Here is a 23,333-nt window from a genome sequence, read left to right on the forward strand (position 1 = left end):
AGGTGTTAGTGGAGGGAGTAGGCAGGTGGGTGTTTGGAAGGGCAAAGTGGGATCAGTTTCAGGAGCTGAGTGAGCAGGTGATGGCTCGGGTGGATATGAGAGGGGATGTAGATAGTATGAATAACTGGGTGAGAACAGCGTTAGTGGGGGCAGCTACTGAGGCTATACCTAAGGGAGGAGGAAAGCAGTCCCATAGTGGACGGAGGAATGTGGGGCAATGGTGAGGATTAGGAACAGGGCATTTAGAGTACTGAAAAGGACGCATCATTTCCAACATCTGATTCAGTATAAGCAGGCCCAGGCCATGGTGAGGAGAACTATCCGTCAGGCAAAGAGGTCATGTTGGCATCGGTTCTGTGACACCATTGGAAGGGCGACACCTGTGGGAGAAGTGTGGGGGATGATTAAGAGGATGAGTGGGATCAGAAGGGAGTGGGATTATCCAGTGTTGACGAGTGGGGAGGATGTGGCAGTAACAGATGAGGAGAAAGCAGAGATGATGGCCAAAGCATATGTCCAAGTGCATAGCTCTGAAAATCTGTCAGAGGAGGGGCAGAGGGGGAGAGAGAACACGAGAGAGGAGCATCCTGGAGTGCTGGAAAGGAGGGAGGATGTAAATGATGCGTTGAGTGCACCATTTACCAGGGCAGAGGTGAAAAGAGCAATAGGTAAGGGTGGGTTAACCTCACCTGGGAAAGATGAGGTGTGCTATGTTATGTTGGCCCATCTTAGTGATGAGGCGCTGGATAAGGTATTGGTGTTGTACAACAGAGTGGGAGGAGGGGAAACTACCAGGCAGCTGGAAGGAGGCAGTAGTGGTACCAATCTGGAAGCCCGGGAAGGATCCAACGAGGCCAACAAGCTATTGGCCAATAGCTTTAACATCACATGTATATAAGATTATGGAACGTATGATTACGGAGAGGCTAACTTACTTCCGGGAGAGCAGAGGGCTAGTATCGCCACATCAGAGTGGGTTCAGGAAGTGTAGTGGAACTATGGATCCAGTGCTCTGCTTAGAAGCAGAGGTCAGGAAGGCTCAGGTGAACAAGGAGACTGTTGTAGCTGTCTTTTTTGATGTGGAGAAGGCGTATGATATGATGTGGAAGGAGGGGTTGTTAATCAAGCTAGATATTATGGGGGTAGGAGGAAGAATGTACAACTGGATAAAGGATTTCCTGTTTGGAAGGTCTATCCAGGTGAGGGTGGGGAAGTCTTTATCAGGCAGCTACTTGGTGGATAATGGTACACCACAGGGGAGCGTGATTAGTCCTCTGTTGTTCTCAATCATGATCAATTATGTTTACTCTCAGGTACAACCGGATATAGGGAGGTCATTATTTGCAGATGATGGTGCCTTAAGGAAGAGGGGAAGAAATGTGCCATACATAGTCAGGAAGGTACAGGAAGCAATTGATGAGGTAGAGCGGTGGGCATTAATGTGGGGATTCAGGTTCTCTGTAGAGAAAATTCAAACAGTGTTCTTTACCAGGAGGAAGGTGGGAGATGAGGTATGATTGATGTTATATGGGAGAAACTTGGAGAGGGTGGGGGCCTTCAGGTTCCTTGGGGTATACTTTGATACTAGACTGACCTGGGCAGAACACATTGAGAGAGTGGTGGGAAAGTGTAAGAAGGTGCTAAATGTTATGCGCTGTCTGATGGGGAAGGAGTGGGGGGCTGGGCGTTCCTCATTGAAGACTATGTATGTTGCATTGATCCGATCTCAAATCAAATCAAATTTGATTTGCCACATGCGCCGAATACAACAGGTGTAGACATTAACGTGAAATGCTTACTTACAAGCCCTTAACCAACAATGCATTTATTTTTTAATAAAAAAGTAAAATAAAACAAAAACAACAAAAAAGTGTTGAGAAAAAAAAGAGCAGAAGTAAAATAAAAAGAACAGTTCAAGCCAGGCCAGGGAGGGATGGAGCCTACAGGTTGTTCTGATATAACATGCTGATCTGCTGTCACTCCTCTACCTGGCTGACGGTACTTCCTGCCTCCACCTAGCAACTTTTCCTGCCTCTACCTAGCAACTTTCACCATGGGCGATGACTGTACTACATGTCTCTACTTCCTGGTAGCCGTCACCATGGTAGTCATGAATGGCATGAGGACTGAGGTGATGGAGAGTTACTCACTATGGTCACGGTTAATGGCTGTATTCGCCATACGACCAATGAATTAAGTGCCACATTTTAATGTTATTTAACAAAGCTTTTTGTATTATAATAATGAGTTAATTTAAAGCAGAGATGACTGTTACATACTGTGCTAAATGGTGCCCACCTCTGTACTACTTCCACACAAAGCAGATCTGCTGCTGGAACTGCATTATGGACTAACACTATAGTGGGTCTGGGAGACAGTAGCCTGGTTAAACCAGACTGAATGCTGAGCACACCATTGAAACGTAGCAGAATCAGTTTGAATGCCAGGCTATAGAGATAGTCTGGTAACAATATCAGAGCCCCAGCTCTCCTCCCTCTAGTCTAACCACTCATACAGAGTAGAGCAACAACATCTAGTTTCAACAATCGGCACCTATAGAAATGCTGTGATTCTGTGAGTGCTGGGTGGGAGGAGTCAGTCTGATATGCCTGTGGTCAGGTGGCAGGGGGAAGGTTCACAGTGGCATAACTCCTGCTGATTGGCTGAAGCTACTACCGCAGATAATATGCCTGTATTGTCATGGCTGTACAGTCCCCGGGCCTTACCTCATGTTCCCGTCCAGTACAGTTTAGACACATACAGACAGATATATATGAAAAATGTATGCACTCACTAACTGTAAGTCGCTCTGGATAAGAGCGTCTGCTAAATGACTAAAATGTAAATGTAAAAATGCTATATACAGGGGGGTACCGGTGCAGAGTCAATGTGCGGGGGTCAGTGCAAGTAGTCCGGGTAGCCATGATTAGCTGTTCAGGAGTCTTATGGCTTGGGGGTAGAAGCTGTTGAGAAGCCTTTTGGACATAGACTTGGCGCTCCGGTACCGCTTGCTGTGCGGTAGCAGAGAGAACAGTCTATGACTAGGGTGGCTGGAGTCTTTGACAATTTTGAGGGCCTTCCTCTGACACCGCCTGGTATAGAGGTCCTGGATGGCAGGAAGCTTGGCCCCAGTGATGTACAGGGCCGTACGCACTACCCTCTGTAGTGCCTTGCGGTCGGAGGCCAAGCAGTTGCCATACCAGGCGGTGATGCAACCAGTCAGGATGCTCTCGATGGTGCAGCTGTATAACTTTTTGAGGATCTGAGGACCCATGCCAAATCTTTTCAGTCTCCTGAGGGGGAATAGGCTTTGTCGTGCCCTCTTCACGACTGTCTTGGTGTGTTTGGACCATGATCGTTCGTTGGTGATGTGGACACCAAAGAACTTGAAGCTCTCAACCTGTTCCGCTACATCTGTAATAGATTATGGAAGTATACCATATGGTTCGGCAGCCCGGACCTCACTGGAAAGGCTAGATGTCATACAGGGGCAAGGACTCAGAATATGTAGTGGGGCGTTTCGGACGTCCCCAGTGGCTGCATTACAGGTGGAGATGGGGGATATGCCATTGCAGATTAGGAGACAGCAGCTGGCAATGAATTATTGGGTTAACCTACAGGGACATGGGGTGTCTCATCCTGTGAAAGGGATTTTACAGGCATGCTGGGAACATGAGCGAAGACAGAACACGAGCTTTGGGTGGATGGGTATTACCCAGGCGAAGGAGATGGGACTGTATGGAAGGGAGTTTAGTCCAACGGTAGTTATTCCTGTAAATCCACCATGGCTACTCCCGCCTCCAGTAGTTGATCTAGAAGTGTTGGAGAGACTACAGAAAGATAGGGAGGGTGTTGATCCAGCTGATTTCTTTAAGAGTCGTCTGGAAACTGTGTATCAGGATTTTGTGGCCATTTACACAGATGGTTCAAAAGATCCAAGGACAGGACGTACTGGGTCAGCATTTGTAGTGCAGGAATGTGGGGTGGAAGTCAGGAAACGCATTACAGATCATCTGGCTGTATATACGGCGGAGCTGATGGCCATACTGTTGGCCTTGCAGTGGGTGGAGGAAGCTAAGCCAGACAGATTAGTTATTTGCTCTGACTCATGTGCAGTGTTAATGAGTCTCCAGTCCTTTAGCTCACGTAGCAGACAAGACCTGCTTTATGAGGTGCTACAAACCCATGGCAGGATTAAACAGATGGGGATACAGATAAGATTTACTTGGGTTCCAGCCAATGTGGGGGTGGAGGGGAACGAGGCAGTAGATGAACAGGCTAAACAAGCACTTAGTAGTGGGGCTGTTGATGTTGAAGTGTCAATGAGCAAGGCAGAGGCAAAAATACTGATATATACAGTGATGGTGCAGAGATGGCAGGAGCAGTGGAATATAAATATTAAGGGAAGGCATTTATTTCAAGTACAGAGGAAAGTCGGGGAGGGGAGGACGGCAGGAAGGGACAGAAGAGAGGAGGCTATATTTACAAGATTAAGGGTGGGACACAGCCAGTTGAATAAGACACTAAGCGTGATAGGAAAGCATTCATCAGGAAAATGTGATTATTGTCAGGAAATAGAGTCTGTGGAGCATGTATTGCTACAGTGTGGGCAGTATCAGAGGGAAAGAGAGAGGATGAGATTAAGTATGAGGGAGAAGGGTATACAGAAAATTAGTTTAAAGAGTATATTAGATATAGTATCACATATTTTGTTGTCTTTTTTAAGAGAAACTGGGTTGGCAGCTAGGATTTAGTTTATCCCTGTCTCTGGCCCACACTCCAGTACGGTAGGTGGCAGTAATGCACCATAACGTTGGATGCCAACCGCCGATAAACCCCACTGAAGAAGAAGAACACTTTCTCGTGTTAGTGAATTGTTTTGATGGTGGATGTCAGATTTCATGGGGGAAAAAAACGTTGTTTATTTTCTAAGCTTTCTCGGTCATTTCTCTGAAGTCAACGTCAGCAATATATGTTATTTGTCAGTAGTGTCTTGTAGAGTTATAGCCAGCTAACGCTAGCTAATTAGCTTATGCATCTCACAGCGGGTAACGTTAGCTAGCTAATATTAACTATCAGTCTAGCTGGATGAGTAGCTAGCCTAGCATTGTTAGCTTGTTTGCAGCGACGCAGGCTAACAAAGCATTCTTTATCCAAAACGGCTAGCTAATATTTACGTTACTTTGTATCTACCTACCTAGCACAGCTGTGATCCTTCTTTACAGCGTATTTATTCGCTCTGGATAAGAGCGTCTGCTAAATGACATAAATGTAATTTACAGCTAGCTAGCTAACTACCACGTTTTCTTGCTTAGCATTGCTAGCTAGCCAACAAAATGGGTTAGGTTGTGGTGTTGACCAAACGAAGCTCTCAGTTACTGGCGTTATTGAACGTGATTTCTAAACTTCCAGTCATAACCAGACACTCCAGTTGAACCAGAAGTCTAGCTAACAGATGGTTTATCCAGCTAACATTAGCTAGTTAGCATTGCTGCAATTCAATCAGGGATCTCCCAATAACGTCATGCAATGGTGCTAAGAAGGTTACTGAGAAAACGTTGGGTGCTAGGTGTGGTGTTTGGACTGTCTTTGATCTACTTCCTAACCAGCACCCTGAAACAGGTAGTTAAACTCTTGACATCTCAGGTTTATATCTAGTCCAAAGGACTGGAATACAGATTTATAAATACATTTGATTGATTGAGGTCCAGCTCTGGGCTATACTAGTTTATGTCAAACCACACCACATGCAGCAAGGTCTTTACTTTTGGCTATACAATATGTGTGTGTGAGATGTGTTGTGTTATGCAGGAGGAGAGAACCATACGGGATCGTAACCTGTTGGAGGCCAGGGACCCGGACCACCCGATCCCATGGAAAGTCAGGTTCAACCTGGGCAACAGTAGCAGGCAGATCATTCAGTGCCGGAACTCCATTCAGGGCAAAACGCTGCTCACAGATGAACTGGGTGAGTTATGAACCTAACTGGACTCATTCACTCACTTGTTATCGCTTAGGGAATAACGCCTCTATCTCAAACTGTGTTTCTGTGATTCCTCAAGACCTCCTCACAATCTCCTCACCTCCTTTTCAAACGTATTTGAGAAGAATGCACAAGGTCCCTCCCCCCAGTCCTTCTTCTCCAATGCGTTTTAAGGAAATATGATGCGAGAAAAGCCCCTATCATTGAGGTATTATGAAAGACCACTTCAATGTCCCCACAGGTTATGTGTGTGAGAGAAACGATCTGCTGGTGAATGGTTGCTGTAATGTCAACGCCCCCAGCTCAAGACAGTACATCTGTAAAAGCTGTCTGGCCAACGGCTGCTGCAACATCTACGAGCACTGTGTGTCCTGCTGCCTCCAGCCTGATAAGGTATTCAAGCTGTGGCACTCTTGTTGTGCTGCATCCAACAGCAAAATTGTTTGTTCCAAATGAGAATTTGCAACTTTTGCATTTACATATTTTCAGTCAATGGAGTCAGATCTTGATCTTAGCTTGGCATCTTTAACTTTCCATTGTTTTCATCTGAACCTTTTGCAGTGGTTGTGTTATGACTAATCCATGTTAGGAATACCAGATTTTGATCTGAACGTTGCACCTCTACCTCTCTCTCGCTCTCTCTCATATTTTCTCCTCTCTTCTCTCTCAGCAACCTCTTCTAGAGAGTTTCCTGAACCGAGCTGCAGATGGCTTCCAGAACCTATTCACAGCCGTGGAGGACCACTTTGAGTTGTGTTTAGCCAAGTGTCGGACTTCATCGCAGGTAGGTTGAGTTGTCTACATGAAACAAACAAGGATAACAGGGCCCAGATTCACAAAACACTTCTTACGCCAAAATGTAATAAGCTTCTTAAGAAAATAAGTTCATAAGATAGTTCGTAAGTGCATTTCCTCAACAATATCTTAAGATTTAATGATTTTCTTACGAATCTTCTTAAGATGTTTGTTGCTAGGCAACCGATTTAGCTAGCTTTTATCGAAAAAATTACAGTTAAGAAGAAATGTATTCTTAAGAAGGTTTTTTTGAATCTGTGCCCAGGTCTCTGATCACTCCCTGACCCTACCCACATCCTGTCATGCAGAGATGGCGAGAGAAATTGATGGAAAACATTCTAATGGTTGTGTTTACCCTCTCTTTTTGCTTCTGTAGAGTGTCCAACATGAAAATACCTACAGAAATCCACAAGCAAAATACTGTTATGGAGAAAGTCCACCTGAACTCCTGCCAATATGATTGTTTGGTACCTACAAGACTGTATAGAAACTAATAACGGTCCTCTGGGACCTACAAGTCTATATATAAACTAATAACGGTCCTCTGGGACCTACAAGACTGTATAGAAACTGATAACGGTCATCTGAGACCTACGAGACTGTATAGAAACTAATAACGGTCCTCTGGGACCTACAAGACTATATAGAAACTAATAACGGTCCTCTGGGACCTATGAGACTGTATAGAAACTAATAACGGTCCTCTGGGACCTACAAGACTGTATAGAAACTAATAACGGTCCTCTGGGACCTATGAGACTGTATAGAAACTAATAACGGTCCTCTGGGACCTACAAGACTGTATAGAAACTAATAACGGTCCTCTGGGACCTACAAGACTATATAGAAACTAATAACGGTCCTCTGGGACCTATGAGACTGTATAGAAACTAATAACGGTCCTCTGGGACCTACGAGACTGTATAGAAACTAATACCGGTCCTCTGGGACCTACGAGACTGTATATAAACTAATAACGGTCCTCTGGGACCTACGAGACTGTATATAAACTAATAACGGTCCTCTGGGACCTATGAGACTGTATAGAAACTAATAACGGTCCTCTGGGACCTGAGAGACTGTATAGAAACTAATAACGGTCCTCTGGGACCTATGAGACTGTATAGAAACTAATAACGGTCCTCTGGGACCTATGAGACTGTATAGAAACGAATAACTGTTCCTCTGGGACTTACGAGAATGTAAAGAAATGGTCCAACTAAAAGCCAAGAGACACACCTTGATGCTCCTTGGGAAGAAGGGATTCCCCTTCATCTTGTGTCGACATAATGGCCTTAATGTCTGACACAATACGGTGCTTAACAGATGGGAGCCACCAAGAACACCAAACCCATATTCTGTATAGAGGGGATTTGGCCAACTTTGACTGACAATAACGGATGCCTTTTGATAATGTGAGTAATAGTCTCTACATATGGCTCTGAAGAACACTATCGTAACCTCACAACAATGGACAAATACTGTATGTGATTTAACTATATTATTTACACTTCATAAGTGCATAGCTTCATAACTTCATCAGTGATGATCATCAGGTCTCATTCGCTCATTATACCAGTTAGGATTCACCTCATGCTGCCATTGTTCCACATCATGGTTGTGTTCATTAGGGCACGCAACAGAACATTCTTAAAAACGTTTCGAAACTGATTTTTTCTTTATTTTTTATTGGTAAAATCCTTCCCTGTTTTAGTCTGTTCTTCTGTTTGGTGCCAAATGAACACGACCCATGTTATAAAGGTCTGTATTTAAAGCCTGCCGATGTACTGAAGGATGATATCGGTTGTTTTGTCCTTATTGTTGAAAATCAAAACAAACTATAAAGAATGTCATTACTTTTGTGTGTAGTCGTGCATGCATATTGACTGACTGGTTATTTAATAAAGTGACTGAAAGTAATCGGCTCACGGTTTACATTACGCAGACCCTTTCAGAATAATTCTCAGTATTGCATTAAATAATTTTATAAATAAATTATGTATTTCACTAATTTCACTATGAAAGCATTCTATATTATGAATAAAGTAATAATACATACAATAAAGTAATAATTTATAATAAATAAACGCTGCTGGCACCCGCCCACCCGACTAGAATCGCTACTCTCGGCGGGTCTGATCTAGAGTATGTGGACAACTACAAATACCTAGGTGTCTGGTTAGACTGTAAACTATCCTTCCAGACTCACATTAAGCATCTCCAATCCAAAGTCATCTAGAATCGGCTTCCTATTTCGCAACAAAGCCTCCTTCACTCATGCTGCCAAACATGCCCTCGTTAAACTGACTATCCTACTGATCCTTGACTTCGGCGTTGTCATTTACAAAATAGCCTCCAACACTCTACTCAGCAAATTGGATGTAGTCTATCACAGTGCCATCCGTTTTGTCACCAAAGCCCCATATACTACCCGCCACTGTGACCTGTACGCTCTTGTTGGCTGGTTCTCACTACATATTCGTCGCCAAACCCACTGGCTCCAGGTCATCTATAAATCACTGCTAGGCAAATCCCCGCCTTATCTTAGCTCCTTGGTCACCATAGCAACACCCACCCGTAGTATGCGCTCCAGCAGGTATATCTCACTGGTCATCCCCAAAACCAACACCTCCTTTGGCTGCCATTCCTTCCAGTTCTCTGCTGCCAATGACTGGAACGAACTGCAAAAATCTCTGAAGCTGGAGACTTATCTCCCTCGCTAACTTTAAGCATCAGTTGTCAGAGCACCTTACTGATCACTGCACCTGTACACAGCCCATCTGAAATTAGCCCACCCAACTACCTCATCCCCATATTGTTATTAGCACCCCAGTATCTCTATTTGCACATCATCTCTTGCACATCTATCATTCCAGTGTTAATACTAAATTGTAATTATTTTGCACTATGGCCTATTTATTGCCTTACCTCCATAACTTGCTACATTTGCACACACTGTATATAGATTTTCTGTTTGTATTTTTGACTTTGTTTTGTTTACCCCATATGTAACTGTTGTTTTTTATCGCACTGCTTTGCTTTATCTTGGCCAGGTCGCAGTTGTAAATGAGAACTTGTTCTCAACTGGCTTACCTGGTTAAATAAAGGTTAAATAAAAGAAATAAAAATTGGGGGTCAGAGTTGTATCAACTAGAATTGGCATATTTTGATATGCAGTATGACAAAATGAAAACTTTTAAAACATCTTTTAGTTTTCACAAAAAGTGGGGGATAAGAAACTTGGATAGCGCCACATCAACTTCAGAAGTGTTTGATGAGCTAGTAGCACCTGGCTTGATTTGAAGAATGGGCTTTAAGTGGTTGTAATTCATACACTATATAGGGTACCATTTGGGATGCACAGTAGCCCTCTGCAGATATAAATCTCCATGCCTTTAAATGATCCACTTGGGAAACATGGCCAGAGCTAAACAATTAATCATCCTGAAAGCTGTGAAAACAGAACCTGTGTTGTAATTAGAAAATATATTAAGGTCCTGACAAATTTTAGTTCATGGCAATTTGATTAATGACTGTCACATGGGAAGGGGACACAGTGTAGGCCTGTTCACTAACTAGGCAAACAGTTTGATTTAGCACAAACTATTATAACTATGTCATCATGGCAATGGTGTTATTATTACATTATTATTATTATTGCAGAAGTTCTGATACAATCAGCTTTATAAGAAAAACACTAATGCTGTTGCTGTAGTCAAGATAGACATCATGAGCTGGTAATATGTTGAAACTTTGGACTACTTAAGAAAGCATCCATAACATGCCTAATTTAGCTGTTATAACTTTTTCAAGACAAGGTGATGTGTTATTGATCAAATAGTCATTTGTTCACAATAGACATACATATACAGTGGGGAAAAAAGTATTTAGTCAGCCACCAATTGTGCAAGTTCTCCCACTTAAAAAGATGAGAGAGGCCTGTAAATTTAATCATAGGTACACGTTAACTATGACAGACAAAATGAGAAAAAAAAATCCAGAAAATCACATTGTAGGATTTTTAATGAATTTATTTGCAAATTATGGTGGAAAATAAGTATTTGGTCACCTACAAACAAGCAAGATTTCTGGCTCTCACAGACCTGTAACTTCTTCTTTAAGAGGCTCCTCTGTCCTCCACTCATTACCTGTATTAATGGCACCTGTTTGAACTTGTTCGAACCAAAAACTCCCTCTATTTCCATTCCTTCTGTTCCCTGACTAAAGGTTATCTTGAGTGAAAGATAAAAATATATTTGCCTATAGATGTGCTCATGGGCACTGGAGTGTCCAGTACTGTGAACACTAATTCACAGTAGTAATAATAATAATTAATAACTCATAATTCCATTATTGGTCGTATAAACATGTGTTCTGTAAGAAAGACCTACATATCTTAAAAGAATTACAATCATAACTTGGTTTAAACCATTTGTGAGAGCTAATGGTGAGGGGAAACATTACGTTTGCTAGTGCCATGGTGACTGAGGGGAGGGTTGAAGAGATTACAGTAAATGAAGTGAAGCAAATTTCCTCATTCCATTTGGAGTCAGCATTTCATTGTCTTTATAGAGAGAGAGAGAGAGAGAGAGAGAGAGAGAGAATATGATATTGTTGTTGTGACACAGACCTGGTTTCAAATACTATTTGAAATTATTTCAAATACGTTATCAGGGCTTGCCTGGCCCAATATAACTAATACAGTGGCTTGCGAAAGTAAGTGGGAGAACATGCACAATTGGTGGCTGACTAAATACTTTTTTCCCCCACTGTGTATATATATATACACTACCGTTGTACTATTGTAGCAGGAAACGGCTGATTTTTAATGGAATATCTACATAGGTGTACAGAGGCCCATTATCAGCAACCATCAGTCCTGTGTTCCAATGGCATGTTGTGTTTGATAATCCAAGTTTATCATTTTAAAAGGCTAATTGATCATTAGAAAACCCTTTTGCAATTATGTTAGCACAGCTGAAAACTGTTGTGCTGATTAAAGAAGCAATAAAACTGGCCTTCTTGAGTCTAGTTGAGTATCTGGAGCATCAGCAATTGTGGGTTCGATTACAGGCTTAAAATGGCCAGAAATAAATAACTTTATTCTGAAACTCGTCAGTCTATTCTTGTTCTGAGAAATGAAGGCTGTTCCATGTGAGAAATTGCTAAGAAACTGAAGATCTCGTACAACGCTGTGTACTACTACTCTTCACAAAACAGCGCAAACTGTCTCTAACCAGAATAGAAAGAGGAGTGGGAGGCCCCGGTGCACAACTGAGCAAGAGGACAAATACATTAGTGTCTAGTTTGAGAAACAGACCTCAACTGGCAGCTTCATTAAATAGTACCTGCCAAACACCAGTCTCAACGTCAACAGTGAAGAGGCGACTCCGGGATGCTGACCTTCTAGGCAAAGTTGCAAAGGAAAAGCCACATCTCAGACTGGCCAATAAAAATAAAAGATTAAGAAGATAACAAGGACATTTCTAAGTGACCCCAAACTTTTGAACGGTAGTTTATATATATTTTTTTATTAAATATATCTGAATAAATAGCATTCAAGACAAATACATTACCTTTAAAATTCACCAAATACATTAATATTATAATAAATAAAATATAATTCAGTGTTTATAGAATCTATGGTATTCTGGAATCCACTACAGACTCCACCCAAACCAGGAAGTCCCGTGACTCCTGCAGAAGGGTAAGGCTCCACCGCTTCCTCTGAAAGGGGTGCTTGGGTATCTCGGGGTGGGCTGGCTTCTGGGTGCAGTTACCCCCGATGGTTCTCTTCAGACAGGCAGATAGCATCCTCACCATGGTAACAGAGTCATTCAGGTTGCTGTGCATTGACATGTGATCTGGGTTCAGGTCACTCTCTTGGTCCTTGAGGACTTCTTCCAGGGCCTTGCCCATGAAGTGTAGCCCACAACGAGCTCTCTCCCGAGGGGAAGGTGAGGGACTGTTGAGGTCCAGGTCTGGGAACCCTGGGGACAAAGGTTGGATGTTCTGTCCATTGGCTGCCTCCTGGGGAAAAGAGATTTGAAAATAGACCATAAATATGTACTCTGACATGATGGAATGTCTTCAGTAAATTCTGTTTTAAGTCAATGCTTTTCAGTCCTTACTTATCATGGACAGAATGTCTCAGTTAAATAGAGAGGGCTGGGCAATTAATATCCCAGTAACAACAGTTGGTATTTTGACCCATGAACTGACTTGTCTTTCTCCAAATTGGCAGAAAGTAAGAGGAAGAAGTTGGAATTTGCATGGATCCAATAAGTAAAGAACATGAAGGATCATGACGGGAACAGGACAGTAGTAATTATACAGGTACAGTATGCAAGTAAACACGGTCCTAAAGTCAGTCAGTAGGCAGGTTTCCATTGACCCAGGTTTATTCGACAAAAGCAATGTCGCAAAAAAATGGAAACGGAAGCTATAGGAGACATTTTCTAAAGATAGACAACATTTTATGCGTTCAACGCGTGGATTTTTATTTTGTCGAACTTTATTGCGATAAATGATGATGGAAACAGTTTTCTAATAAATTATGATAGCCGAATTCGTTTGCAGGTACGCGGGGCACGTGATGTCATCACGTAACTACAACCGCCACATTTAATTATAAATGTCTACTGCTTGCAAAATATTTTTTTTCAACTATAATTATTTTGAGGGGGATTGGATTGTCCTGATTTTCAAGAATGCCTGAATTGCTTCGCCTTGCTTTTCTGGTTGACTGGTAAGTTTCAACATCCAATTATTTCAGATCTACAAGAGTGCAAGTTTCACCATGGCACAGACCTTGGCGATACGTTGGCACATGACAATTATTATAATATGACAAATATTAGTAAATCTTTGCATTCTATCCATGCTGACTTTCGCGGGCTACCTGAGCCATGAAACGGATAGGTGGGAGAGCATACAGGCTGTCGCCAATTTATTAATGCGCAATTTGTCTAAATGGGTAATGGAAACACATTAACCACTACATTTTTATTTGACACATCACGTGCCCCGCGTACCTTCAAAAGTATTCGGCAATCGTTTTATAGGTGTAACGTCATTACGCACAGCCGTTTTTATCGACAAAAAAAATAGTTGAAAGGCAAACACCCTAGCAGGCAATTGTCGCATCTTTTTTTCTACGCAACTTTTTTAAATGTCGAAAAAAAATCAATGGGAAAGTTAATGGAAACATAGCTACTTAATACAGTTTGGTTCTGGTGGTGTGGCTTAGTTGGTAAGCGAGTAGCAGGACTAGCAACTCCAAGTAAGGCTGTGGGTTCAATTCCTGCAGGGATCACATACAAAAATGTATGCATTCACTGTAAGTTGCTTTGGATAAAAGCGTCTGTTAAATGGCATATTAAGACAGATGTAGCTACTTACATAGCTGGTTAGGCTGTCATTGATTAGTGTTTTGGTGAGGGTGGTTAGCTCCTTGGACCTGCAGCCCCCAGGTGGTTTCATCCGGGGAAAAGGGCCAGCCTCCAGAGTGTCCATCATCACCAATATGCACAATGCTTTGAGAAGTCCTGGAAAAGAAGTCAACGCAAAATCACAACAAGACTCAAAGACATGAAAGTACACATGGTTTTGGATAGTAGAAGGGCCTTTTGTGTATAATTTGCAATCTGATATAATTAAACGTTTTTGCTGTAATATGTTGTAATTGAGTGTAGTTGTGGACACAGATGTTGCATAATATTACCTGCTGTTAACTTCATAAAGAAAATATCATATAGCATCATATCTTTAGTTTTTCTTGCTTATGTTGTCAGTCATAGCCAAGAATGAGTTGCTCTGCCCAGTAACAGAGGCCACAGTCTTATATTCATCTTGCTTAGTCATATATGTTGAAAAATGTAATGCGGATATGATCAACTTCCTTCATATCTTATGTGATATCACACAAGGTGAAAACCCATCAGAAAAATCAATTAAGATGTTTCCTTTTAGGTGGTTATTTGCTTAACTAAACACCATCTTCAGTTTGTTTGCTTGGCGTATGAGTTACATGTTTAACTATCCACTGAATCATCCTGTATTATTCTCATGAACTCTACCTATTTCTCAACTTCAGGAAGTTGATGTGCAAGAAAGTGATACAACTACCAGCTACAGACTGCTTGGCTCAGGCTGAAGATATGCATTGATATTTATGAACCAGAATACATTCATAATTCCATGCTTGAGTCATGTTGTGTTTTATCATGTATTAAAGGCCCAGTCCAGCTGTTTTAGCTCAATATATCAAATGACTCTGGGTAACAGGTTACTTGCTGTAATAATTTCCCATTAAATGGTAAAAAAATAAAAAAATAAAATCTCAAGCAAGAATATTGCTAGGACTGTCTGGGTGTGGTCTGAGCAGGGAAGGGGACCAGAGCAGTGCATTACCACAGTTAGAATTGGAGTGGGGAAGAGGACCAGAGCAGTGCATTACCACAGTTAGAATTGGAGTGGGGAAGAGGACCAGAGCAGTGCATTACCATAGTTAGAATTGGAGTGGGGAAGGGGACCATAGCAGTGCATTACCTAGTTAGAATTGGAGTGGGGAAGAGGACCATAGCAGTGCATTACCATAGTTAGAATTGGAGTGGGGAAGAGGACCAGAGCAGTGCATTACCTAGTTAGAATTGGAGTGGGGAAGAGGACCAGAGCAGTGCATTACCATAGTTAGAATTGGAGTGGGGAAGAGGACCAGAGCAGTGCATTACCACAGTTAGAATTGGAGTGGGGAAGAGGACCAGAGCAGTGCATTACCATAGTTAGAATTGGAGTGGGGAAGAGGACCAGAGCAGTGCATTACCATAGTTAGAATTGGAGTGGGGAAGAGGACCAGAGCACTGCATTACCATAGTTAAAATTGGAGTGGGGAAGAGGACCAGAGCAGTGCATTACCACAGTTAGAATTGGAGTGGGGAAGAGGACCAGAGCAGTGCATTACCATAGTTAGAATTGGAGTGGGGAAGAGGACCAGAGCAGGCATTACCATAGTTAGAATTGGAGTGGGGAAGGGGACCAGAGCAGTGCATTACCATAGTTAGAATTGGAGTGGGGAAGAGGACCAGAGCAGTGCATTACCATAGTTAGAATTGGAGTGGGGAAGGGGACCAGAGCAGTGCATTACCATAGTTACAATTGGAGTGGGGAAGAGGACCAGAGCAGTGCATAACCATAGTTAGAATTGGAGTGGGGAAGAGGACCAGAGCAGTGCATTACCATAGTTAGAAGTGGAGCGGGGAAGAGGACCAGAGCAGTGCATTACCATAGTTAGAAGTGGAGCGGGGTAGCTTAATGGTAGGGATATGTAACCTGAAAGCTAGCGGTTATTGGCATAGAGGTTTGGAAGAGTCTTTATTATTTTGCCTGGTGATGTCACGAGGCAACCCAAAACTCCACCTATGCAGAACCTACTGAATTTAAGGTTCTGTGTTGATTTTCAACCAGCAACTATTGGGAAATAACACTGATTACATTTAGTGTTAGTTTCATCAGCTGTTGCACAAATATATGTATATATTCTTAAATCCCATTCCTTACTAGTTTTGTGTGTATTGGGTATATGTTGTGAAATTGTTAGATATTATTTGTTAGATATTACTGCACTGTCGGAGCTAGAAGCACAAGCATTTCGCTACACCCGCTTTAACATCTGCTAAACACGTGTATGTGACAAATAAAATTTGATTTGAAATATGACAAAACAAAAGGAAAAACAGAATTTTGACTACACCGGGCCTTTAATATGAATGGCAAAACAAATACAGTAAAAGTAGTTATTCATTACGGTATTCATATATATTTTTTATTAAATATGAACAACATTTACAGTGTTAACTACCTACAGATCCAGTTCTTGAAGGGAACATCACCCATTTGTTCATATCAATCTCATGACAAATTGAACACAAAATGTCCGGTTTATAAAAAATAAAATAAAAAGGCCACCAATTCTTAACTTGACGTAGCGGAGACCAAAAGTGCCAAGTTTAAAAACAAACCCATATAGTGTTAAAATAGGCCCATTTAGCAGAAATGTTTATCGAAAACAACGTACAGTATGTGAATGCATACATTTGTATCATACATTGCCCATCTATGGCACTGGCAACCCTTTAGTATACAGCATCAGAATGAAACTGACAGACGTCAGCCTGTTATCTGTGTGTTGTGTGAGGATGCAGGGAGGACGTCATGAGATGACTGATTAGGGAGGCAGTGGCTGCGTCCCAAATGGCACCCTATTCCCCATTTAGTGAACTACTTGGGCTCTATCAAAAGTAGTTCACTAAATAGAGAATAGAGTGCCATTTGGGAAAGAGCCTTTCACTGTCTGGGGCCTGCTGACCTTCCTGGAAGTGCCTGTACTACTTCACTCTAACCACAACCACCATCACCCCTGTGCATCAGCCTTTGAGTCGGGGAGATGCTGCCGCAATCTAGCCTCGTTCGACCAGGCTACCCTCAACCAGGGATGTTGTGGTAAAAAGCAGATGGGTAAAACCCCTGAGCACCTTGGATAAATAAATCCCTAACCCTAAACTGGGTGTACTTGAGTTTACCGTCCACTACACCATTGACCTCAACTGATCTGCCATGTGTGGAGCATAAGGGAATAATTGAGGCTCCATAGACAAGGAGCAGTAGGAACAAAATAGCTTAAGGAGAGTGAACTGAGTAGATTAAATGTTAATACAAAATTTGATATAATGCAAGAGCATAACAATTAATTTGCTTCAAGACTGTATTCTGGACTGTTTCGAAAATAAAATAACAAAATGATTTCAAAAATAGAAGAAAAATATACATAAATACATACTGTGCAGCAAACAAATGCTTCTCTTTCACATTCATATTATTGTCAGTGGGCCTGTGTCCCCTGATTGTTTATTTACATGAAATACCTGATAATATTGGAATAAATATCCTAAAATCACCCTTGGGTGACAATCACTTTGTCTAACCCTCGAACACAGTATTATCCTTAAAGCCAGCAACTTCCTGTAACACCATGGCAACAAAGTCCTTGTGCCGGTCTAGCACAGTCCAGCCGTACATCTTCTTCTCATAGTCATCACGGGGCACGTCTTGGGGCTTAGTGGACGTAGTACTGGGTGTGTTTGGGTCCAAAATCTGCAGGAGCGCCTCTACGAGGCCAGATAGTTTCTTGAGATGGTTCCTGGAATCACTCAGGAGGCCCAGAAGAATCTGAGTTTCATTATCTGAGACCTCCAACAGGTCAGTCATGTATTTGGTTACCGTGTTGATGTGCCAGTGGAAGAGCATGGCCTTGTTGGAGATGTTCTGAAGCTTCTCCTTAGGGGTGGAGCCAGCGATGGTTACCGAGGGAACCCCATCCATGCTGTGGGCCTGCTGGTCGGTCAGGAAGCCATTTGTTTTAATCTGGAAACGCATAAGAGGGGGGGGGGGGGGGGAATTCAAATCAGTCCACTGACATTCTCATTGTGTAATTGACCTGTTTTCTAGTATAGTTCAGAACTATGCTGAGCAGTATAAAAAGTTACCGTTATAGCCTATGATCTGAATCTGTGGTTGTTACACTGTAGTTACACTTTCCCATGAATAATACGGTTCTGAGAAAATCATATGATATCATGTGGGTTAACATTCGTCACTGACTAAATCTGGGGAATATTGGCAGAGTTGAGCATCAAACAGTAATTGTTGTTTGTCACGGTGACCGACGGTTCTGAGAAAACACACGTGATCTCATATGGTTAAGTCATCACTTTCTAATCATGGGGAATTTGGGAAATTCATTTGCCAGAAGAGGCCATCACTACGGTTTGTCACGGTAACTCCCAGTTCCCTGCAGGCCTCAATACTTGGTTAGCCCACAGAGCTAAAGCCCAGTCATTAACCTGGGGAGCTAATGTAATTTATCAAGTCTCAGGCAAAGATATTGACCGAACCCCCTCCATTCCATCTTGTTACTTACGTAAGAAGTCAGGAGGATGCCAGCTTCATGATCTGACAGTTTAGAAAGCTCTATGATCTGGTCTAAAGCCTTCTGACACTTGTCCACATTTCCAGAGTGGGGTGCTGCCTGTGCTGTCTCCATCTTGATCACTAGAAAGATAATAGGTAAAACTGGTGAAGGGCAACATGGTTACTACAATGTATGCTACCCATTGTGTATGTCTACTTAGGGACATAACACACATTTTACACATGCACACATGCCTAGTCACCAGCAAAATGACAATCACAAACCAATCAGAAACAATAGTAGGTTATTATTTTAACAATCCAAGTATGTCACAAATGGTTAACTGTTGTTGTGAGAGTACAGTAAAAATATTTACCAAACAATTTGGAGTTCTTCTGTGCTGGTGAGCGAAGGAGACACTAATGGATGGCTTGATCAACTCTAATATACAAGGGGTGTCTCTAAAAATAAACACTCAACAACCACAAGGAAATAATGTAACTTTCTTAGAATTTTATACAAATGTCATGTTTAGAGTGGAACTTTCTCCTCCCATTTAAACACCCACCCACTCATCAACCATTTATTACAAGTCTACTCAACAAGACTGAAAAAACACACAATGGTTGTCATGAAAACATTGCATCAATAGTTTGACAAAGTATGTGTAATGTCTCAACCCATATCTAAGTTATTTTAGTGTAAATTCATCTCCATACAAAAGTAAATTAATTAACAACCAAATGTTATCTGAAAAAAATTAGGTGACAATGTATCCATAATGAAGTCCAGAAATACATTTAATTTAATAGCACATTTACAATTATTTGACATAATACATGTTTTAAATTGTACAAAATGTAATTGTACCAAATTATATTTCTAATGATATTAGTAACTTTCTCAGTCTACAAGGAAATTAATAAGAAACGTCTTAATTGTGCAAATTAAAAAAGAAAATGGAAGAATAAGACAGTGTTGATCGTAAAGGAAATACAATGCTACAACGCTACAAAAGTACAGAAATGTTGACCCTTAAACATTTTTTGAGTAACTTCTTATTGATGTTGAAACTGCATCACGGCACTAAATAAAGCTACTCTTTACCTTGGATAATCATGGAATTTGTCTTTTTTTTTCTAGTATTGCCTGTATATGTTTTTCAAGAAAATAAAATTCTGATGTTTACCAATTAACACTAATTTCTACCAATACACTTCAAAACAACCTTTTTTATAATGTCTTTTTTCTCTCTAATGTGATTGTCGACAATAAGACTTGTGCTGACACTTCAATGAGCGGCTTCAGTTATTGCTGTGCGATTAGGCCATTTACGTGCCTTACTACAAGTACAATTTGTGAAGATATGGCGAATAAAAAGCACCAATGGAGAGACATATTTTACCAAGCAGAAATTGTGCTTCACATAATTCACTCACACATGAAATAACTTGACCTTTGACACAAAGGGTGGCGTTCTGACACATAGCATTACAGTATAAACATCACTGGAAGACAGCTGTGTTGTTTACAGTACGAGTAAGATGTTTGTGCCCTGCGGCAAGCAGGTAAGTAGCATAAGAAAATCCATCATGGTTACACTTTATAAACTGCAGGTATTATGCTTTATTACGTGTTATCAGCATGGTTGACTTTATAATGCGTTATTACAAGGCTTAGGCTATGACTCAAAATGGCTGTTATTTAGTCAGGATCTTTATGAGACGATAACAAGAAATAAGGGGGTTATATATGCCTATAACAAGTCTTATAACGCAAGCATTATAACCGCATCATAATGCATTATACCTGCAGGCCTTAAGTACAGCGTTACCATCATCACAACTGGACTTCAGTTCACCAATCCCCTTGTCCCGTTGTGTGCATTGGTCGGGGGTCCTGGCAGCGTCCAATCAGTGTGTGCATTGGTTGGTGGTCCTGTCAGCGTCCAATCACCCCTTCCTAGAAGCGCTTTTGGTGGTCATGGCAACAACGTTTATGGTTAATACTGCTCACGCTGCAGTGCTAATCTAGGCACGGAGTTAGCATCCCTCTCCAGCCCCAGGACACGTATCTGAATCAGTCCACTGACATTCTCATTGTGCAATTGACCTGTTTTCTTTTTCACTTTACCATGAATAATACGGTTCTGAGAAAATCATATGATATCATGTGGGTTAACATTCGTCACTGACTAAATCTGGGGAATATTGGCAGAGTTGAGCATCAAACAGTAATTGTTGTTTGTCACGGTGACCGACGGTTCTGAGAACCCACGTGATCTCATATGGTTAAGTCATCACTTTTCTAATCATGGGGAATTTGGGAAATTCATTTGCCAGAAGAGGCCATCACTACGGTTTGTCACGGTAACTCCCAGTCCCCTGCAGGCCTCATTACTTGGTTAGCCCACAGAGCTAATGCCCAGTCATTAACCTGGGGAGCTAATGTAATTTATCAAGTCTCAGGCAAAGATATTGACCGAACCCCCTCCATTCCATCTTGTTACTTACGTAAGAAGTCAGGAGGATGCCAGCTTCATGATCTGACAGTTTAGAAAGCTCTATGGTCCGGTCTAAAGCCTTCTGACACTTGTCCACATTTCCAGAGTGGGGTGCTGCCTGTGCTGTCTCCAACTTGATCACTAGAAAGATGCTAGGTAAAACTGGTGAAGGGCAACATGGTTACTACAATGTACAGTGAGGGAAAAAAGTTTTTGATCCCCTGCTGATTTTGTACGTTTGCCCACTGACAAAGAAATTATCAGTCTATAATTTTAATGGTAGGTTTATTTGAACAGTGAGAGACAGAATAACAACAAAATAATCCAGAAAAACGCATGTCAAAAATTTTATAAATTGATTTGCATTTTAATGAGGGAAATAAGTATTTGACCCCCTCTCAATCAGAAAGATTTCTGGCTCCCAGGTGTCTTTTATACAGGTAACGAGCTGAGATTAGGAGCACACTCTTAAAGGGAGTGCTCCTAATCTCAGTTTGTTACCTGTATAAAAGACACCTGTCCACAGAAGCAATCAATCAATCAGATTCCAAACTCTCCATCATGGCCAAGACCAAAGAGCTCTCCAAGGATGTCAGGGACAAGATTGTAACCTACACAAGGCTGGAATGGGCTACAAGACCATTGCCAAGCAGCTTGGTGAGACGGTGAAAACAGTTGGTGCGATTATTCGCAAATGGAAGAAACACAAAATAACTGTCAATCTCCCTCGGCCTGGGGCTCCATGCAAGATCTCACCTTGTGGAGTTGCAATGATCATGAGAACGGTGAGGAATCAGCCCAGAACTACACGGGAGGATCTTGTCAATGATCTCAAGGCAGCTGGGACCATAGTCACCAAGAAAACAATTGGTAACACACTACGCCGTGAAGGACTGAAATCCTGCAGCGCCTGCAAGGTCCCCCTGCTCAAGAAAGCACATATACAGGGCCGTCTGAAGATTGCCAATGAACATCTGAATGATTCAGAGGAGAACTGGGTGAAAGTGTTGTGGTCAGATGAGACCAAAATCGAGCTCTTTGGCATCAACTCAACTCGCTGTGTTTGGAGGAGGAGGAATGCTGCCTATGACCCCAAGAACACCATCCCCACCGTCAAACATGGAGGTGGAAACATTATGCTTTGGGGGTGTTTTTCTGCTAAGGGGACAGGACAACTTCACCGCATCAAAGGGACGATGGACGGGTCCATGTACCGTCAAATCTTGGGTGAGAACCTCCTTCCCTCAGCCAGGGCATTGAAAATGGGTCGTGGATGGGTATTCCAGCATGACAATGACCCAAAACACACGGCCAAGGCAACAAAGGAGTGGCTCAAGAAGAAGCACATTAAGGTCCTGGAGTGGCCTAGCCAGTCTCCAGACCTTAATCCCATAGAAAATCTGTGGAGGAAGCTGAAGGTTCGAGTTGCCAAACGTCAGCCTCTAAACCTTAATGACTTGGAGTAGATCTGCAAAGAGGAGTGGGACAAAATCCCTCCTGAGATGTGTGCAAACCTGGTGGCCAACTACAAGAAACGTCTGACCTCTGTGATTGCCAACAAGGGTTTTGCCACCAAGTACTAAGTCATGTTTTGCAGAGGGGTCAAATACTTATTTCCCTCATTAAAATGCAAATCAATTTATAACATTTTTGACATAAGTTTTTCTGGATTTTTTTGTTGTTATTCTGTCTCTCACTGTTCAAATAAACCTACCATTAAAATTATTGACTGATCATTTCTTTGTCAGTGGGCAAACGTACAAAATCAGCAGGGGATCAAATACTTTTTTCCCTCACTGTATGCTACCCATTGTGTATGTATACTTAGGGACATAACACACATTTTACGCATGCACACATGCCTAGTCACCAGCAAAATGACAATCACAAACCAATCAGAAACAATAGTAGGTTATTATTTTAACAATCCAAGTATGTCACAAATGGTTAACTGTTGTTGTGAGAGTACAGTAAAAATATTTACCAAACATATTGGAGTTCTTCTGTGCTGGTGAGCGAAGGAGACACTAATGGATGGCTTTATCAACTCTAATATACAAGGGGTGTCTCTAAAAATAAACACT

At 41.8% G+C, this 23,333-nt stretch overlaps 1 protein-coding gene across 2 annotated transcripts; it reads left to right on the forward strand.

Moving 5' to 3' along the window:
* The first annotated feature begins 4,860 nt into the window (after positions 1-4,860).
* Positions 4,861-8,698, forward strand: LOC311145149 (SREBP regulating gene protein). 2 transcript variants are annotated; one of them, XM_084181347.1, is made up of 5 exons: positions 4,861-5,622; positions 5,812-5,968; positions 6,225-6,376; positions 6,654-6,767; positions 7,155-8,698. In XM_084181347.1, exons 1-5 carry the CDS (start codon positions 5,530-5,532, stop codon positions 7,236-7,238), a joined length of 600 nt encoding a protein of 199 aa, XP_084037473.1. In that variant the 5' UTR covers positions 4,861-5,529; the 3' UTR covers positions 7,239-8,698. The 2 variants fall into 2 exon arrangements, with proteins under 2 accessions (XP_084037473.1, XP_084037474.1); XM_084181348.1 differs by having other exon boundaries at positions 4,864-5,622; positions 5,794-5,968.
* Positions 8,699-23,333: the final 14,635 nt, after the last annotated feature.

The sequence above is a fragment of the Coregonus lavaretus genome, assembly GCF_964263955.1.
Source record: "Coregonus lavaretus genome assembly, chromosome: 17".
Taxonomy (NCBI): domain Eukaryota; kingdom Metazoa; phylum Chordata; class Actinopteri; order Salmoniformes; family Salmonidae; genus Coregonus; species Coregonus lavaretus.

Excerpts from the sequence above, each read along its gene's own strand:
- LOC311145149 (XM_084181348.1), top strand. The coding sequence starts at position 5,530 with ATGGTGCTAAGAAGGTTACTGAGAAAACGTTGGGTGCTAGGTGTGGTG. Across the intron at positions 5,969-6,224 it reads GCTGCTCACAGATGAACTGG|GTTATGTGTGTGAGAGAAAC; the intron begins GTGAGTTATGAA and ends ATGTCCCCACAG. Across the intron at positions 6,768-7,154 it reads AGTGTCGGACTTCATCGCAG|AGTGTCCAACATGAAAATAC; the intron begins GTAGGTTGAGTT and ends TTGCTTCTGTAG.